This window comes from Neofelis nebulosa, chromosome 6 (assembly GCF_028018385.1).
Source record: "Neofelis nebulosa isolate mNeoNeb1 chromosome 6, mNeoNeb1.pri, whole genome shotgun sequence".
Classification (NCBI taxonomy): Eukaryota; Metazoa; Chordata; class Mammalia; order Carnivora; family Felidae; genus Neofelis; species Neofelis nebulosa.
Window position 1 is genome coordinate 99,736,733 of NC_080787.1, and position 19,161 is coordinate 99,755,893.

Here is a 19,161-nt window from a genome sequence, read left to right on the forward strand (position 1 = left end):
AGCATCCTTGCGGGATATGGGAAGAACCCTACCAAGAGGCACTTACATACAGTCATAAGGCTGAGACCATCCACCCAGGACACACAAAGACTTAGAAGTCCGAGAAAAGGCAAGTAATCTTGAAACCACAGAATCTGGGAAACAGTAGCAGAGCATTTTCTATCATATAGTTCCATGGCTATAACAGAATAAAAAAACTAAATGCACAAAAAGCAACCAGTAGGTCCTAAAATCATTCTTTTCCAAAATCAAAGTGGTGTGCAGGTACCAGCACAAGAAAGCCCATCTTGAGGGTCTCTTTCCAAATGGCCCAGCATGGATCATACAGTGTAAAGCTGGTCCTGCTCCATCATTTTTCCCTGCCCATTTTAAAGTTACAAGAACGAGACAACTTAAGCTAAGGTCCCAGATCAGCCTCAAGCACTAAGGATGCAGCTGAATGACGGAGAAGGAAAAGCACAGGACTGGGAGTCAGGAAGTGTGCCTTCTGGTCCCACTTCTGCAAACTTAAACATGTGCCTTTATCTCTCTGAGCCAGTTTTCTCATCTGTAAAATGAAAATCATTTTACCTATGACCTCACGCAACCATCTAGGGTATATAAAGGTCTCTACCCTATAATTTCATATAGTCTCTCAATAAAATCATAAACATCAGCACCAGAATATGAATTTTCCTTCCAGGTTATTCTTCCAGAGAGAGAATGTCAGAGCTGTTAAGATCATGTGAAAACTCAAAATAAACAGTGGTAGATGAGGAACCTTTGAACCCACAGCTGTCCTAAAAGGCCTCGGACACCCAAACAGGGATGATCTGACTAGAAGCAGGAGTCTTTCACCAGAGTTCATGCAGGACAGACGCAAGCAGTCAGAACCATCAACCGGTGGTCCCCACCAAAATCCCCACCAGTCCTCACAGATGTCCTGCCCACTGACCCTCAGACATACCGCTATTTGCCCTTTGAGCATGTGACACTAGCTGGGGAACAGGAGACCTGGGACCTGACTTCTGGTCCAGTTCTCTTAGGGTGGAGATTCCACAGTATTTGTTCACCTGGCTCATCTGGGAATCTGCTTACCTCCAGAGCAGCCTCACCCTTGGACTACAGAAGCTCCAGAGCAGTGCTACTGTCAACTCCCAAGTGTGTGCACAGATGACCTGTGTGGTGCCATCTTTTCAGGACCATTACCAAAATACTATTAGCCTCGCTGTAGATTCCAGCTCTCCTAACCATCTAACTGTCTCTGAGAAAATCACATATCCTCTCTGGGCTGCCTCTTCACCTGTAAACTAAGGGGGCTGAACCAGATTGTGTCGCTGTTTTTTAAATGTAGCAGTCTAGATCTGTAATTCCCATGGAGACAGAACCAAAAATATGGCACTTACACGTGGCCACGTAAAAGCAGAATGTGCACAGACCATGCCTACTCCTGGAGCATTCCCAGTGACCAGGCTTGGCGGGCAGGTCACGGAGATGCCAGAGGATGCTCTAGCAATACGTACCTTTCCCTCATCCACCAGTTTTGCGATGTCATCTAGATATAGACCGCTGGCCATGAAAAAAGCCCAGCGATAATGGACTCCTTGCCAAAAATGCTGAAAAGGAGAAAAGCAAACACGTCAAATATAGGAAAGGATACAATCTGACTAAATGCAAATTTAGGGAAGAGTATTTTCTGGATGACTAAGACAGACTGATTTCCTATTCATTTTGTATCAGTGAGCTGTGTGCCCAACACCACAGCACAGTGACTGATGGAGAATGGATGCTCCATTAATGTTTAATAAATTAATGAATGAACAAACTGTATCCACATGAACATAGGCTTTTTTGCTAAATTGTGAATGACAAGCAAGTAAGCACAGGAAAGCTGTCCTTAAAATGATAGTCTAAATAATCTTACACACTCAATTTCCTTAGGAGAAATTAGGGCCTAAGACCTCTACGCTTTCCTTACTAGGGTTTAAATAAAGCCCAGAGGCAACAGAGAAGAGCTTTTAAACCTAATTCAAGAATGCTTAAGGGGCAATAAGGCACCAAAATATAATCTTAGACAAGAAATCCAATCACAGATAGTTTTCTGGCTCTGAGAGGAACAGGACAGCTTTAAGGGCAAAACAAAGCATAAAGTTCATTATACATCATGGTTGGGTCTCCCCCTACAGTTATAACAAGTCCCAAGCCACCTAATCGATTATGGGACAATACATCCCCAGATAAAAATAAGGAAAATTCTTCTACCCAGAGGGTTTGTGATCACTTTAGTGCCAAACCCCCACTTTTAATTGTTATTCTTTATGTCAAAGGTAAGGTAGGCCATTATCAAAATAACAAGTGACCTGAGGTTCTCTATGATACATACCTCAATGACCTGCCCAATTCAACTTCATTAGATGAGAGCCATCCAGAGGTACTTACAGGATTAGCCAGCACCATGCTATCTCCCTCCCCGCAACGGCCTCTGTCTCACATTTCCTCAGCATGCCAGAAGCTACTACCATGGCATGAGATTGTCAAGTGCAATGGGACTCCCCTGCTCCTTTAGCTCAGGCACTTAACAGTTGTGTTATTTAGGTCAAGCTAAACACAGGTCAGCCAGTTTCCTGGACTAAAGAATGGCGATACCTTGCTCACATGGTTGTTGGAAGGATTAAATGAGAATGAATGTAAAGTGCCTGATACGCAGAAGGTATCATATGCATAAATATTTATATTTATTATTCAATAAATACTTATCTAGTGCTGAAAGCAAACTTTATTGAGGAAAGATTGCGGCAATAACAAATCAGAGTTTAAGATTATAGAAAGACAACAAAACAGATGAACATAAGGGAAGAGAAACAAAAATAATATAAAAATACGGAGGGGGACAAAATAGAAGAGACTCATAAATATGGAGAACAAACTGAGGGTTACTGGAGGGCTTGTGGGAGGGGGGATGGGCTAAATGGGTAAGGGGCACGAAGGAATCTACTCCTGAAATCACTGTTGCACTATATGCTAACTAATTTGGATGTAAATTTTAAAAAATAAAATTTAAAAAAAGATTATAAAAAGACAGATAAAAGCAAGCTGCTGTCTGGGCAGAGCTTTGCAATGGTTGTACCCGGAATGGCTTACTGGTTTGGATGAATGACCCTGTAATTTATTACCTAACCTGGAACAATTCTGAGAGTTCAATGAGTCATCAATAATAATTATCCCAGGACCACAGGATGCAAACAAAGCCAATCTTACCCTAAAATAGGCATGACGAGATTGAGTCACCTCAGCCCTCAAGGTTGCAAGGCAGAGCCCAGGCTGGCACACGTCTCCAGGTAGTTTGCTCTTGGCCCAGAACAAACGCAATATCTATTCAAACACTAATAATTTTCTACAGGTGTCACAGCATGAAAGAAGTTGTGAGGCACTGGTCTAGGCAAATGTAGTTAAAGAGAAGGAAAAAAAAGTACCATTTGAAGGCACTGAGACCATCCCAAATTTACAGAAGGCCCAGTTAACTACAATCACAAAAGACCCATTCCTGTACTTCTCCCTAAGGCCTGGCCTCAGACAATTAAAACATTCTGGTAACTGTTGAGGGTTTTAAAGAAGAACTACAGCGGTCAAAAATTCATGTCTATAATTCTTTCTAGCATGTTGGCCTGTAAAGTGAAACTTTTTGGTCTGCAACAGCAGAATTTTTATACTGTGCTCTAAGGGGTCTGTGTATTTTTTCCAGGCCATTATAGGAGAAAGTAAACCAAAGCAGGCAGGAGTCTGGAGCATTACAATGAGGCTTTAACCGTGCACATTCTCAGGAGGACATCAGAAACTACTTAAAAGGTTTTCACAGGAGATCACCACTATCCTCTTTCAAGTAGGAGGAAAGAGAAAGTGCTTGTGTTACTCTCAGAGGACCACTCAGAAGGCTAGCTTGTAAGAGGTCTCACTCAAGTACAAACTGTGAAATCTTACAGAAAAGTTTAACTTCTATCTTGAAACCACTTGGAAAGCCTGGGTTTTGTGAAAGGAGAAAGAAGAGATGAAGGACAGCTAAGATTCTTTTCTCCATGTACCAAAGCAGCGCACGGACACCGTTTCCGGCCACCACCTGAATCAGGTGAAAATGAAGGAGCCTGAGTCCAGAGCCTCATTTGTTCACACTACACACACACAGGCCTCCTACTCCATGGTCACAGCCCTTAGTTAATACCTCTACCTATTTAGTTACTACACAGAATTCAAGAGGCCAAAGTCTTGAAGTTCACTCTTAAAATGTCCCAGATTAATTTCAAGAATAAAGAAGAAGCTAAAGATGGTCCTTGAGCCACTCATTCCTTAAATATGGGTCAGTGTTTGTTAGCCTGGCATGACGACTCACAGCCTTCTACTGCCTTTTTCCTGAGTCTGAAGTATTTTGTCTGATTAATAAAAATAGAATTTATCTTTTTTTCTCCTATCACTTACACCATGTCAATATTAATTCAGATTTTAAGCCTTAAGCCATTGATCTAGAATTACCAAGAACGGGTACCATGACACTATATAGGCCTGTCCCCACTGTGAGGACAACATGCTATCATGTTAAGTAGGGAGCACCCTCTCAAGCTCGGCCATCAGTCCTGCAGCTAGGGTTGCTGGGCACTAAACCTCAAGGCCCACCACACACTGGATTTGTTCCATTGGGTGAGAAAGCTTCTTATGGCTCTGATAACAGTGGCCTCAGTGACAGAGCCAGGCTGACTAATCAAGTCTCAGAAATGACCAGAATGTAATCAATAGCTAGAGTTACCTGATTCACATGGGATGTGCAGTGTTAGGACAAGCTGATATAATTCCAGAAAAAGCATCATGGTTCTATTTGCCTTTGTGGTCTCACTAAAGTAAGAACACAACTTCCTTCAGGTTTTTGAAATTCAAAAAAATGCCCACAGACCTCTACAGGTCTGAAAGCTCCAGTCTAGAAATCACCGGCATAACCCAGTGCTACTACCCTGGACACAACCAGCTCTACACAGTCTTAATGAAGCTTCCCCCCTCATATACAAGAGCCTGCATGGATTAAGACTGGTGAAACAGACAGAAGGCCAACACGTATAGGCAAGAAGGAAGCAGAGGGTGTATCAGATGGAATGACGAAAGGTAATAATAGCTAATAATAAAGGTTAACGTTTAATAACAGTGAGCAGAGGGTATATCAGATGGAATCACGGAAGGTAATAATAGCTAATAACAAAGGTTAACATTTAATAAGAGTGTTGTATATACTAGGCATTTTGCCAAGTTCTTTACATGGATTATCTCACTTACTCCTTACAACACGTAGTAAGGTAGATACCTTACCCTATTAGTTTAATCTTACAGGTAAAGACATTGGGGCTTAGTGACATAAGTAACTTGCAGGTTACACAGCTATTGAGTGGAGTCCAGAATGTGAATCTGATCAGCTGCTGTGCCATGCTGCCTCCAAGACGGGGGGGGGGGGAAAAAAAAAAAAAAAAAAAAAAAAAGGCTAGGTGGAAGCCAATTCCCAGAAGCATGAGGCGCCTGCTTGCTCACATCAACCAAGACTGTCCTCCCTACCTTTAACGTCTTAGAACCCATGGTGACTCCTGTCTGCAACATGCCGTCTGCTATGCCCAATCGGTCCATGTTCAGGAGAAAAGGAGTCACCAAAGTCACATATGTGGCTCCTGACCATTTCTTGAGAAAATTTAGAGCCCACGTTTCAGTGGATCCACCAACATTATCAAGAATGAAATCAAACCTGGACAGAAAAAAATAAAATAAAATCAAAACATCCTTGTTAGTCTTTACCTACAGCTCCATTCCCCTTCATTCCCACTGCCAATCAGCTATAGGGTCTATTTCAGCGACAGCGCACAAACCTCACTGCAGCATGCCATCCAGCAGAGGCGGGGCTGCTTTGACAAAGGAGAAAAGGGCACACCCACTAATCTGCTCTGACTCCCGCCGCCCCCCCCCCCCCAACCGAGATAAGTCAAATGTGGCTAATTCTTTGTCGTAAAATCATATCATTTTTCTAGTACTTTAAGAATGACTTAAATAAGTGGTTCTCAACCAAAAGCAATTTTGGTCCTCAGAGGACATACTAGGCAATGTCTAGAGACATTTTTAGTTGTCACAATTAGGGGAAGTGGTGGGAAGGGCTACTGGCACCTAGAGGCCCAGAATGATGTATATACACAGAATGCAGAGAATAGCTGCTCACAACAACAAATTATCCAGTCCCAAATGTCAGTAGTTCAGAAACTAAGGTTGCCAAGGTTGAGAAACCCTGACCTAAGCTTTGTGGGAAACTGCAAAGCAATCTATCCAATATAAGTCAAAGTATTTATTAGTGCATTTGAATACTTGAAAGAAAAGCATGCAAAGGTTTTCACCCATAGAATGATTTGCTTTTATTCCCTCCATATCAAAACTGCTTGTGTACCATCTCTTCATCTTCTGGAATTTACTGTTATGTTTTGGCTTCATGCACAGCATCAGGACAATGTATGGAGAAATCAACAATCTGCTCTCAGTCTTCAACTGTGCTCTAGCATGCCCCCCAAACCCAGTCCTATGGCATCTCTAGGAACTGATAGATATTCAACTTCTTAAAGCTGATCTAAACCTGCTATAATCACTGCATTCCACTTACAGGGGATAAAACCCAATAACGCTTTTAAATACTGTATAAACAGATATCTATTTAGAAAATGCATGCTTAGAAGTTAAGCAAGTTAATAAATGAATTCTGTTTTAAATCCCTTTTCCCTTTTAAATTCATCTGGATGAAATAAAACATCAAAGCTTCTAAAACCAGCTTTGGCAAAATTTGTGGATCTTGAGCCTGCCTTTCAAATGGAACCAAATTAAAGAAGGACAAATAAAAACTGAAGGATAGGAGAATGACCTTCCTAGATAACTACTCTTCTCATTAGAAAAGAACAGAAAATTATTTTTACGAGTTTAAGTTTCTACTTCATTCCCAAATTTTGAATAGACAAACATAATGATACTTATTTTAAATAAAATTTAAAGGCAGCCTGGTATTATAGAATAGGCACTGCCTGAAAAAGGAGTCCAGAGACAGGCTGTGGACTCAGCTCTCCCATTATTGCTCAAGTGGCATAACCTTGAGCATGCAAAAACTCCAAAGTCCTCTGCCCCCTAGTTTCTCAACTATAACATGACAGAGTTGGACTGAAGGATTTCAAGTCCAACTGCAAAATTCTAAGATTTGATCTAAAAAGTTGCTATTTGAAAGGAGAAATAATTTCATTCTTGGTGGATTCGAAGGCCAAACTCCAGGCAAAGGTCACAAAGATCAACTGAAACTGAAGCTGTCAAAAAATAAATAAGTCAAAGTAACAGTCTGGCATCTCCAAGCTAGAGAGATCCCCTTACCAAAAAGGAGCAAGACCACTGTGAAAAAACGCAGAGGGACAAACCGTGGTGTACTTTTGGGGGCCAGGCTGGGCATGCTCCAGCTTTCCATCTGTCAGGTTCTCCGTTCTCTGGTGACAAATTCCAATGTATATAAAACGTAAGGTAGATAGGGGGAATGGACTGTCCTTGGACTCAGTCTCATGGTGCTATTACTAGAGCAGTAGAAGACATGAGATCAATTGAAACTCCACTGTCTAGAAGCCAGCTGTTGGAGGCCCAGGGAGACCTAGGTCCTGACACACTGGCAGGAAGTAGCTGATAAGATCTCTGCAAGGAACGGTGTGATTCCTCAAATATGCCAAGTGTGTTCCTGACACGGGGCCTTTATATTTGCTGTTATCTCTACCTGAACAAGTGCTCTTCTCCTAGATTCCCTCAAAAATTCATTACACAAATTTTTAGTGAGCACCTACCATATGTTACTACTCTGTTCCAGGTAGAGGGACATAGCAGGGGACCAAAAAAAAAAAAAAAAAATCCCATTTTCCTGGCTTGCTCTGAAACGCCTCTGCTCCAATGCCTCAGAGGTTTTCTTAACTCCCCCCAACCCCCTCCCTAAAAGGGCCTCCTTCCCCTCAGTTTTTCCCCTCCTTTCCCTACATCAGTGTTCTCAGGAGCACGTGCCATTGAAACCCACCCCCCGACTAGAGCAGGAGCCCCCTGGAAGTGGTGGGGGCCTGTCTTGTTCTCCACTGTATCTCTATCACATGCTTTAACACTGCCCGGCACAGCAGGTACTGTAGGGTTGAAGGCATAGGGAGTTGGCTGGCTCCTCGGGGCCGTGCTGCCACACGAATGCTGGGAGTGGGCACTGCTAGCTGAGAAAGGCTAGTGTCCAATAGGGCGCCCCCCTTTTTTTTAAACCCATGAAAATACAGTTGACCCTTGAATAGGTGCACAGGTCCAGCTGAACCCAGATTTTTTTTCAATAAATACAGTACATATCATAAATTTATTTTCTCTTATAATTTTCTTAGTAACATTTTCTTTTATCTTACTTTATTCTAAGAATACAGTATATTATATAAACATATATAAATATATATATATATAAATATATGAATATATATATATATACATAATATACAAAATGTGTAATTGACTATGTCACTGGTAAGGCTTCTGGTCAACAGTAGGCTATTTAATAATTAAGTTTTGGGGAAGTCAAAAGTTAGACGCAGGTTTTCTACTACATGGGGGCCATGTAGTAGCCCCTAGCCCCCGTGCTGTTCGAGGATCAACTGTGCACTTCGACTCAAAGTGGACAAGAATAACTGGCTTTCAAAAACTAATAGAAAAAGGGAAGGAAACCCTTTGAAAAAGAAGCAATAAAACATCTTTCTAAATGCTCCTTAGCTGTGTTCTCAGCTGCAGTTCTGTCTTGGCCAGATGAAGACCAGAGTCATCAGCACCCTCTCTACGTCTGCCCAAGCCACAGGCAAGAACAACAGTGTGTGAACGGATCACTGAATCTGCTCCTGTTTGCTACATTAAACCAAGCCACAGCCTGGCATTTAGATGCACTGAGAACATCCACAGTACTCTACCAACATTTCTACTGCCTTTGCTTCTCTGAAGCCTTTACTAAGCCAAAACACTGCAAGCATGATTAGCATTAAACATGTATTTTCCCCATACCTCTCTACGTTTTTCCTGTGGTGATAGATGCCACCAAATGGAATACCCTTCCAATTTTGTCTTTAGACCTCTTACAAACCAACAATAAAAGGTAACTTAAAAAAATTAGCAAAAGGCCATGCAAGCAAAATATTTTCCTCATATGTATCACATCTGGAATTAGAACAGAAGCCACCCAAATGACTTCTTACTGAGCAAGAATTGTTATCGATTCTTTTCTGAGATTCCAACGTGACTGCGAAGTCGTCAAACCATTCAGCCCTGCATGATCAATTGTCTTCGTTCCTACTTCCCAGTGTGAACGTTGTTCTAATAATACATACGGTTTTAAAGATTTCAACTGCTCTTCCATATTTCCAGATCTGTAATCAATTACGTCATCTGCGCCGAGCTTCCTTACAAGTTCACTGGCATCCTGAGAGCAAACTGCTGTCACATGAGCAGCCCACGCTTTCATTACCTGTCCAAAAAAAAAAAAAAAAAAAAAAAAAAAAAGTGGGGGGTAGAAAAAAATGACTGCAGTTTTTGAAAAAATAGTTGGCACACATATGTGCATTTTTCAGACTAATCCCTAGAGAACTCTAAGTGTTTCATCTTCACAAGAACTACAGGAAGCCACTTGTCAGAGACTTAGTATAAATGATTAAACTTTTATCCACCAAGAAAATTTCAAGAAATAGATCTCCTTTTCCTGGACAGGACAACCAGTCATCTTGTTGTCATTAAATCATAATCAATCCACTTAGAGAAGAACTCAGTACCTCACCAGTACCAAAAGATATGAGTTGACAGTCTCAGGTTTAGCCCTTCAATGATGACAAAGGCAGCTGGCAAAAACAACAAAAATCACATGTCCTTAGAAAATGACAATTTTAAATATGTCCAGAACATAAAAATGCAACATCTCTTCATCTGCATCTCTAGTAAGTGCTGGTATAGTCTTGAGTCAGACAGCGGTACCGAAACAGCAACCAGCTATCAGGTACTAGATAATTAATGAAAAGTACTCTTGAATAGAGGTGGAAGAAAATATGGTCATCTAGGGGCACCTGGGTGGCTCAGTCAGTTAAGCATTCAACTTTGGTTCAGGTCATGATCTCACAGTTAAGTGAGTTCTAGCCCCATATCTGGCTCTGTGCTGACAGCTCAGAGCCTGGAGCCTGCTTCAGATTCTGTGTCTCCTTCTCTCTCTGCCCCTCCCCCTGTTCATGCTCTGTCTCCCTGTCTCTCAAAAATAAATAAAAGTTAAAAAAAATATATGGCCATTTTATCTTCAAAACATGGGTCATGTCCTCTCTTTTGGAGTAAAAATGGTTCTCAGGATTTAAATGAAGATGCCTTATATTTTAAAATAAGGAGCAAGCAGACTTAAGTAAAAAGAACTGAATTTTAATGTTATTTAAGTATACAGAAAGCATCCTGCTCTGAAATTGCTGTTCTTTTCTACAATGACGATTTCACAGAATTAAAAGGGGGGTCATTAGCAGCCTAAGAATAGTTGTTTGAAGTTCATGGAGTAATTTTTGTGCTGATGATCGTAGGTCATAACAGATCAGCTGTTTTCTCAATCCTGTCCCAAGTATCAACTTCCTGAGCTTTCCTTATGAGTTGCAAAGGTTCATTAGAAGATAAGAGATCTGTGTTTATTGAGTTCACCACTGAATCCCTACTCTGTGACATACACAGGTACTAATAAATACCTGTTAAATACAAAAACTAAACAAAGAATTTTAAGGCCATCCATCATCTTATCTAACTTCTCACTTTTCCAAAGCAATATTGACCAAGGGTTTATATGCCCTGGAAATCTGAGGGGAATTAAAACATTTAGGAGTGACCTCATATACAATTTTACGATGTTCATGGGCTATAAACAGAAATACTTGAGCATAAGGATATGTTGCTGTCAGCAGAAAGCCCCAAACTAAAGCAGGTGCAAAACATAATCCAAGATGAATACCCAGTATCCATCTTAAAAAATGTTAAGGAAAAATGAAATTATGTTCTAAGCATTTAATATGTGTATTAAATCCTCAGGAAGAATATGTCTCATGTTGAAACAGTTCAATGATTTTTTTTTCTCAAATTCCTAGTTTTTCCTCTCCCACTTAGAACTATCTAGTATCTTTGAACACTATTAAAGACTTTTAAAAACAGTTTTAGCTTTAAAAAAGGATCATGTCAAATAAAACACATGTGTAGAAAATGCCTAGAAGGTAGACCCCACTCAGATAAAGAGGGAGGATGTGGCAAGCATTCTACAACCTCTTTCAGGTGCCCGGCCTCCCTTCTAAGAAGCCACCATTATCATGGTATTTAAAGTAATCATCTCCTTCCATTATAAAAAATAGTTTTAGGGGCGCCTGGGTGGCTCAGTCAGTTAGGCAGCCAACTTCAGCTCAGGTCATGATCTCGCGGTCCGTGAGTTCGAGCCCGCGTCAGGCTCTGTGCTGACAGCTCAGAGCCTGGAGCCTGTTTCAGATTCTGTGTCGCCCTCTCTCTGACTCTCCCCTGTTCATGCTCTGTCTCTCCCTGTCTCAAAAATAAATTTTAAAAAATGTTAAAAAAAATTTTTAAAAATAGTTTTATCACCCAAATATGCATTCCCTAGACACTTCAGTTGAGTCTTATGCATTTTAAAAACAGGAGGTCTTTTAAGTCTCTTTTTAAACTATGGGCTCCTCTTTTAGCCCTTCACTTTCTTATAATTTATTTGTGGAAGAATCCAGGCCATCTGACCTGTAGAGTTTCCCACAGTCTGGAACTTCTTATTGCACACTCACGGGGCAATTCCACATGCTGCTTTGTCTCTGTGTTCTCTTCCAATCTCCCTACAAGACTATGGATAGAGGCTAGCAAAATCTTAAGAGGCACATAATGTCTGGTTATTGCTCTTCTGAAGATCTTAGTTATTTAATGGTGGTTGTAAAATAGTGATATTCTAATTCTTTTTTCATTTAGTAGTTGGAATACTATCATAAAGAAACATCTCCCCTCATATATAAATTTTGCTTATTCAGGTATACAGTTCATATAGGAAAGGTAAGACAAATAATTGTTTCTCCTTTACCAGTTTATAAAATAAATTGCTTTCCTATCATTTCCCAAAGGTGACCATTTAAAAAATATATATTAAGTCATGTATCTGAAGGATTTTAATCCACTGTATAACTATTGTTGAAGCTAAAACTGTCACATCTTAGTGTCTTCAAGTTGGCTCCTGTGTCTTTTTTTTTAATGTTTATTTTTGAGAAAGAGCACACACACAAGCGGGGGAGGGGCAAAGTGAGAGGGGGACAGATGATCCAAAGCGGTCTCCCCACTGACGACAGAGAACCTGATGCGGAACTTGAATGCGTGAACCGCATGATCATGACCTGAGCCGAAGTTTAACCGACCTCAGCTTAACCAACTGAGCCCTCCAGGCACCTCAGCTCCCAAGTCTTTTTTGACACGACTCAAGTAGTTTTTGATAGTTTCTCTGCTATTTCATATATTCTAGACTCATTATTGTACATTTCGTGTCCTAGATCTAGAATCTGCGTTTCTCCAAGAAGTCCTGCATTATTTTCATGAGCAATGATCTATCAAGAGATAGCTTTACATACACAAAGTATCTCTTGAGTTCCTATTGAGATCTCCAATTCAAATTCAGGACTACAAAGCTCCTACTTAACTGCTTTCCTGTTTTACCTGTATCTCCTTTTTTCCACACATAAAATCCTGGCTGTCAAAGACACAGGAGCAACAATTAAAATATACCATAAACACCTGGTTTGGTTTTTTTTTTTTACTGTACATTATACGCATAAGTCTTTGAGTACTAACATTATTTATTATTACTAACACTAATGACCTGATTCATGAAAGCATTACAATTTTAATATATGCTCTTCCAGTTTTCCCCCTCTTTTAAAAAAGAGTTGTGCTGTATTTGCCTCATCAGAGCATATGGCTTTTACACAATGCACTCTAAGCCCTTAGTTTTAGTTCTACAGATACATTTACATTTAACATTTCCCACCAGTCCTTAATTTGACGTCTCACCAGTCATTTCAGTTGTCAGAAGTTCATGCTCTAGATTTCTCCGAAAGGGGTAAGAACATATTCTCCAAGTTCTTACAAGTTATTAATAGTTCCTATGTGATCTTTTTACATGAAGGCCAGTTTGGCTGTATATAAAGTTACTATAGTCTGGGGCGCCTGGGTGGCTCAGCCAGTCAAGTGTCCAGTTTCAGCTCAGGTCATGATCTCATGCTTCATGAGTTTGAGCCCCACATCGGGCTCTGTGCTGACAGCTCAGAGCCTGGAGCCTGCTTCCGATTCTGTCTCCCTCTCTCTCTGCCCCTCCCCCACTCATGTTCATTTTCTCTTAAAAATAAACATTAAAAAAAAAAGTTAGTATAGTCTGAAGACACGCAAGCAAGGGTATACTATAAACACGTTACTCCATCCTTCCCCCTGGCACTACAACATTGCTGTCAAAAAGTCTGCTGTTAATCTAATTTTTACTTCTCAGAAGTAAAAAATTTCACAGAAGTGACTTTTTTTTTTTAAAGGTGTCCCTGTCCCAAGGTTTTTTGTTTTTTTTTCTTTAGAAGCCAGTAATTCTACTAGGATTTTCCTTGATATTGCTCATTCTAGGACCCTGTCCTTAGAGAAGTGCTGTGGTCATGTAATATATAGTTTCAAATAATCTAATTTCAGGAAAATAAAGAAGTTTCTTGAATTACAGATTTTAGTATTTGTTCGATTCCCTTGTTTTGGTTTTCCTCTTCACAGATTCCTACTGTCCACATATCAGTCACCTTTCCTCTCTTCAATATTTGCACTATCTCTTGAATTTGTTTTACTTGTTTTCTTTTGGGTTTTAAACTTTTTCCTATTTTGCACATTCTATTTCTATTTATGGCAGCATTATGGATTGTGTTTGATGCTACTGAATTCCTTCTAGTTTAGTCTTCATTGCTAAATAATTTTTTGGTTTATTTTTACATTTTTCCCCAAGTTTTTCCAAGTCTGTTTTGTTTGTTTGTTCATGTCTTGTATATTTTCAATTTTTTAAACCTGTTTTGAAATTGTAGGCTATATTTGGGGGCACTTGGCTGGCACAGTTTGATAGAGCATAGGACTCTTAATGTCAGGGTTGTGAGTTCAAGTCCCACATTAGATGTGGAGTCTACTTAAAAAAAAAAAAAATTAGAAGTCATAGGTTACATTTGATCTGTCCTGTGGGCATATTTTCTGATGTGCTGTTATCGTCTGCAGATATGTTCTTCTATTCCTTATTCTCATAATAACTTTGTATGAGATCAAACCTTGATACTTTCCTATTACTGTTTTTATTTAATTAAAATATTTTTGTTATGGGGCGCCTAGGTGGCTCAGTTGATTAAGCATGCTATTTCAGCTCAGGTCATGACTTCGTGGTTTGTGGGTTCAAGCCCCGTGTCAGATTCTGTGCTGACAGCTCAGAGCCTGGAGCCTGCTTCGGATTCTGTGTCACCCTCTCTCTCTGCCCCTCTCCCATGCACACTCTGTCTCTCTCCCTCTTTCAAAAAAAACATTTAAAAGAAATTTTAAAAAGTATTTTTGTTGTAAAATATAACACCGAAAAGTGTATGGAATTTAAATGCATAGCTTAACAAATTATTACAAAGCAAACAATACTGTAAGCATCACTCCATATTAAGACCTGGATTGCACATCATGCTTATGAGCCTCCTAACTTTCTCCCTCCCAATCAAAGCCCCCTCACTCCCTCAAAAGTAATACTACCATCCAGACTATTACATGACCCTTTTACCTTTTTTTTTTTTTTTTTTTTTTTTTGAGTCTTACTCCCTAACACTCTTTAGTTTAACCTGTTCTTGAAGGTCATTAAACAGAATCGAATTGGCTGTCTCTGACTTCTTTCATTAATATGCTGTTCATAAGATTCATGTACTTCTCTGTGTGCAACTATAGTTTTCATGATTATATAATATTCCAATGTAAGACTATACCACAAATTATCCATTTTACTGTTGATGAACATTTGAGTTGTTTCCAGTGGGAGATAACATGCATGTACCAGAATTATAGATATTAACAGTGCATATAATTGCCGAGTATATTCATAAAAGTGGATATTTTGAGTTGCCATAAGGCCACGTACATTCAGATTTATTAGATGGTACCCAGTGATTTCCCAAGTCCCTGTACCAATTTACACGCTAACCAGCAGGATATGGTATTTCTCTTTTCCTCCCACCCTCTCTCCTTTTCCTTTCTTCCATTTAGTTATTCATTAACCTACATCCGACTTAAAAAGAAGTCAAGGTTTGCATCTCCTAGCAGTCCTCTCCCCTTCCCCTAATTTAGTTAGCATGTAGATGAAACCTTCCACCACTATCTGGGTCTTCAAAAGATCTCAGGTGGGGTCTGGGTGGGAGAGCATAGCACCCAAAGTCTCCCTTCTGGAAAGTGATGTGGCCAATCCTCTGAATATGCTCACTAGCCCCATATTGCAGAAAGGGCCTCTCCCTGCACATTGAGGGAGGCTCAATAATCAAGCCCCCTCCCTCAGGAGCCAGTCAGTTACACATTCAACCATAATGGGAGCAGCCACTAGGTGCCAACCTGTTCCTGGAAGCTCAGGGCACTGTTTTGTTTTCTTCTGTTTGAGGTAAAGTTCAGATAGAAACATAAAATTCAACATGTTAGCAATTTTAAAGTGTACAATTCATTATGTATGTTCACAACATTGAACAACCATCACCACTGTCTACTTCTAGAACATTTTCCTTACCTCAAAAATAAACCCCATGCCCATTAAGCAGTCATTTCCCATTCCTTCCTTCCCCAACGCTTGGCATCACTAATCTGCTGTCTCTATGGATTTGCTGCTTCTGGATAAGATATAAATGGAACAATACAAAATGTGACCTTTTGTGTCTGGATTCTTTCACTTAGCATAATGTTTTGAAGGCTGATCAACGTTGTATAATGCAGCAGAACTTCATCCTTTTTTATGGCTGAAGAATATTTCACTGTGTATGTATCTACCACATTTTCTTTATCCATCAATTGATAGACATTAGGGTTGCTTCCACTCTTTGGCTACTATGAATATGGATGCTGCTATGAACATCTGTGTACAAGGTTTTGTCTGAACATATGTTTTCATTTCTCTCAGGCATATACCTAGGAATGGAACTACTAAGTCTTTTTTTTTTTCATGTTTATTTTGAGAGAGAGAACGAGCGTGCACATGTGTGTGCAAGCAGGGCAGGGGCAGAGACAGAGGAAGAGAGAGAGAATCCCAAGCAGGCTCTGCACTGTCAACACAGAGCCTAACTATGGGCTCAATCTTATGAACCATGAGATCATGACCTGAGCTAAGATCCATGAGTTAGAAGCTTAACCACCTGAGCCACCCAGGCACCCCTGGAACTACTAAGTCTTATGGCAATTATATGTTTAACATTTTAAAGAACTGCCAAACTGTCTTCCATAGCAGCTGCAGCATTTTACATTTCCCTTAGCGTGTACAAGGGTTTCAGTTTCTCTACATCCTGATCAACATGGCCATTTTCTGTTTTCTTTTTTCAATAGCCATCCTAGTAGGTGTGAAGTAGTACCTCACTATGGTTTCCATTTGCATTTCCCTAATGACTAATGATGCTGACTATCCTTCCATGGGCTTACTGGCCATTTGTAGATCTTCTCTGGAAAAAAAAAAAAAAAAAGGCTATCAAGTCCTTTGCTAATTTGTTAACTGGGATGTCTTTTGTTGAGTTGTAAGAATTCTTTGTATATTCTGGATATTATACCCTTATTAGAGAAATGATTTACAAATATTTGCTCCCCGTGTTTGACTTATTCCTTTCTTAATGTTGTCTTTGAGTCACAAAAACCGTTAATTTTGATGAAGTCCAATTTATCTGTTTTTTTTTTTTCTTCTGGTGCTTATGCTTTTGGTGTCATACCAAAAAATCTGTTGCCAAATCCAAGGTCATGAAGATTTACTCTTGTTTACTTCTAAAGTTCAATAGTTTTAGCTCTTATGCTTAGGTCTTTGACCCGGGCTGAGTTAGTTTTCACATATGATGTAAGGTAGGGGTCCACCTTCATTCTTTTGCATGTGGATATCTAGTTGTTCTAGTTGTTTCAGAACCATTAACTGAAAAGACTATTCTTTTCCCTATTTAACCGTATTGTCACCCTAGTAAAAAAAAAAAAAAAAAAAAAAAAAAAAAAAAAAAAAAAAAAATCAATTGATAATAGATGTATGGTTTTATTTCTGGATGTTCAATTCTATTCCATTGATCCGTATGTTAATCTTTATGCCAGTATCACATTGTTTTGATTACTGTAGTTGTATAGCAAGTGTTAAGATTGAGAAATGTACATCCTCCAACTTTGTCTTTTGTCAAGATTGTCAATTTGGGGTCTCTTAAAATTCCATACGCATTGTAGGATCAGCTTGTTCACGTATGCAAAAAAGGCAGTTGCCATTTTGATAGGACTGCATTGAATCTATAGATCACTTTGGGGAAATAATGCCATCTTTACAGTATTTTGGCTACTTCATTTTTATATACATTTTAGAATCAGCTTATCAGTTTCTACCAAATTGCAAATTTCCATCCACCTGCATTGTCCCCAGTCTTCCTTCCAAAAGGCTTTCCTACATTTGTTATAGAGGACATCAATAAACTAACTCATGTATTAAATCACTAGAGAGGTTAATGCTTCCTTCTACATTAGGAAATTTCCTTCTTAGAAAAGCAAGCTGAAATTACAATGAATTTACTGAACCTTTCTCTCAGCCTTAAAAAACTAATTTATAACGTGTGAACTTATAAATTCATGAAAATAATCTTCCTATTCACAAAACTAAAAAAGCTGTCTTACCTGTATAGCAAAAGTACCAACTCCACCTGAAGCACCCAAGATTAAAACACTGTAATGCAAAAGAAACTACAATTAATGAAAATATTAGGTCAACATAATGGGATAAATAAACAAGAGGTTTTCAATATGAACTGGCTCAAAGCAAATAAAGTCATTCAGCTTCCCAAGGTTATATCACATAAGGATTTTCATTTTAGGCTCACCAAGAATCTATAAATGCTTAAAGCTAAACATTCTATGAACTCTCTACTAAGAATACCAAATACCAAAAATATCAAACACCAAAAATACCCACATATTGTATTTTTTTTTAAGTGTCTCAAACAGTTCTTGGTAACATATGCCTTACAATTTTTCCAGGCTAAAATTATCATAACTTTCTCTATAAGAGGGAGCTATGGGATCCTTTCAGTGTGTTAGATTCAGTAGCTCTCTAAGAACAAAATCACATTCCTGACCACATTCCTGCCAAAGTAGAATGTCTTTTGTTCAGACATGTCCCGACAAGCTCATCAACTTTCATAAATAGAAATCAATCTTATCCTCAATTTGGCTTCCTATTAAAGCAGATGAATCTATCCTATCAGCACAAACAACCTTGGGCTCCAGGTTTTTACTACATTTGCTTAGTGTAGCCCTCTTGTCCTTCTAGACCAAGGGTGTTCAGTTTGGAGTTTACATCCTCCAGGCTCTCTCCCTCGCCCTGTCTCGCTCCTATCCTACCTTCGGTTTCATTTTATGGCCACGGATACCATCTAACATCCCAGATCATTTTGCTATTTTGGGGTTTGGATTCTGCACCTCTCTCACTGCCCTTAACACGCCAATCCTGGGTTCCTATCAGTTTGGTCTCAACCCAAAAGGACTTCCTCTCTCTCACCTCCGGTTGCCCAAACTATGTCAGTCCCTCTTTGACTTGGCAGCTAGAAAGTGCAGAGAATTTTGCCACCTGCCTCTAGCAAGTACACAGGATCTCGGGACATGCACTCTGTCTATAATCCTAACCCGAGTTTCATTTTATGTTTTCCTCTCTTACCCAAATCACAGAAGGCTGTTCATCACCCTTTAGATCTTAAAAGTTACTACTAAAATTTCTGAGCCAGCTATTCCCTTTGAAAGCAATACTATTAAATGTAATTAAAATCAGTCTCCTTGTTAATTGTGTTCCTTCTAGAGAAATTACTTTTA

The 19,161-nt window shown here is 39.5% G+C and overlaps 1 protein-coding gene across 3 annotated transcripts in view; it reads right to left on the reverse strand.

Moving 5' to 3' along the window:
* RTN4IP1 (reticulon 4 interacting protein 1) overlaps window positions 1–19,161 on the reverse strand; it is a 152,320-nt gene that overhangs the window by 6,970 nt on the left and 126,189 nt on the right. For all 3 annotated transcript variants that reach the window (XM_058734855.1, XM_058734856.1, XM_058734854.1), the window contains exons 5-8: window positions 17,974–18,022; window positions 9,399–9,535; window positions 5,566–5,749; window positions 1,503–1,595 (exon numbers count right to left, since the gene is read on the reverse strand). In XM_058734855.1, coding sequence (XP_058590838.1) covers window positions 1,503–1,595; window positions 5,566–5,749; window positions 9,399–9,535; window positions 17,974–18,022 — 463 coding nt within the window. The remainder of the gene's footprint in view (window positions 1–1,502; window positions 1,596–5,565; window positions 5,750–9,398; window positions 9,536–17,973; window positions 18,023–19,161) is intronic.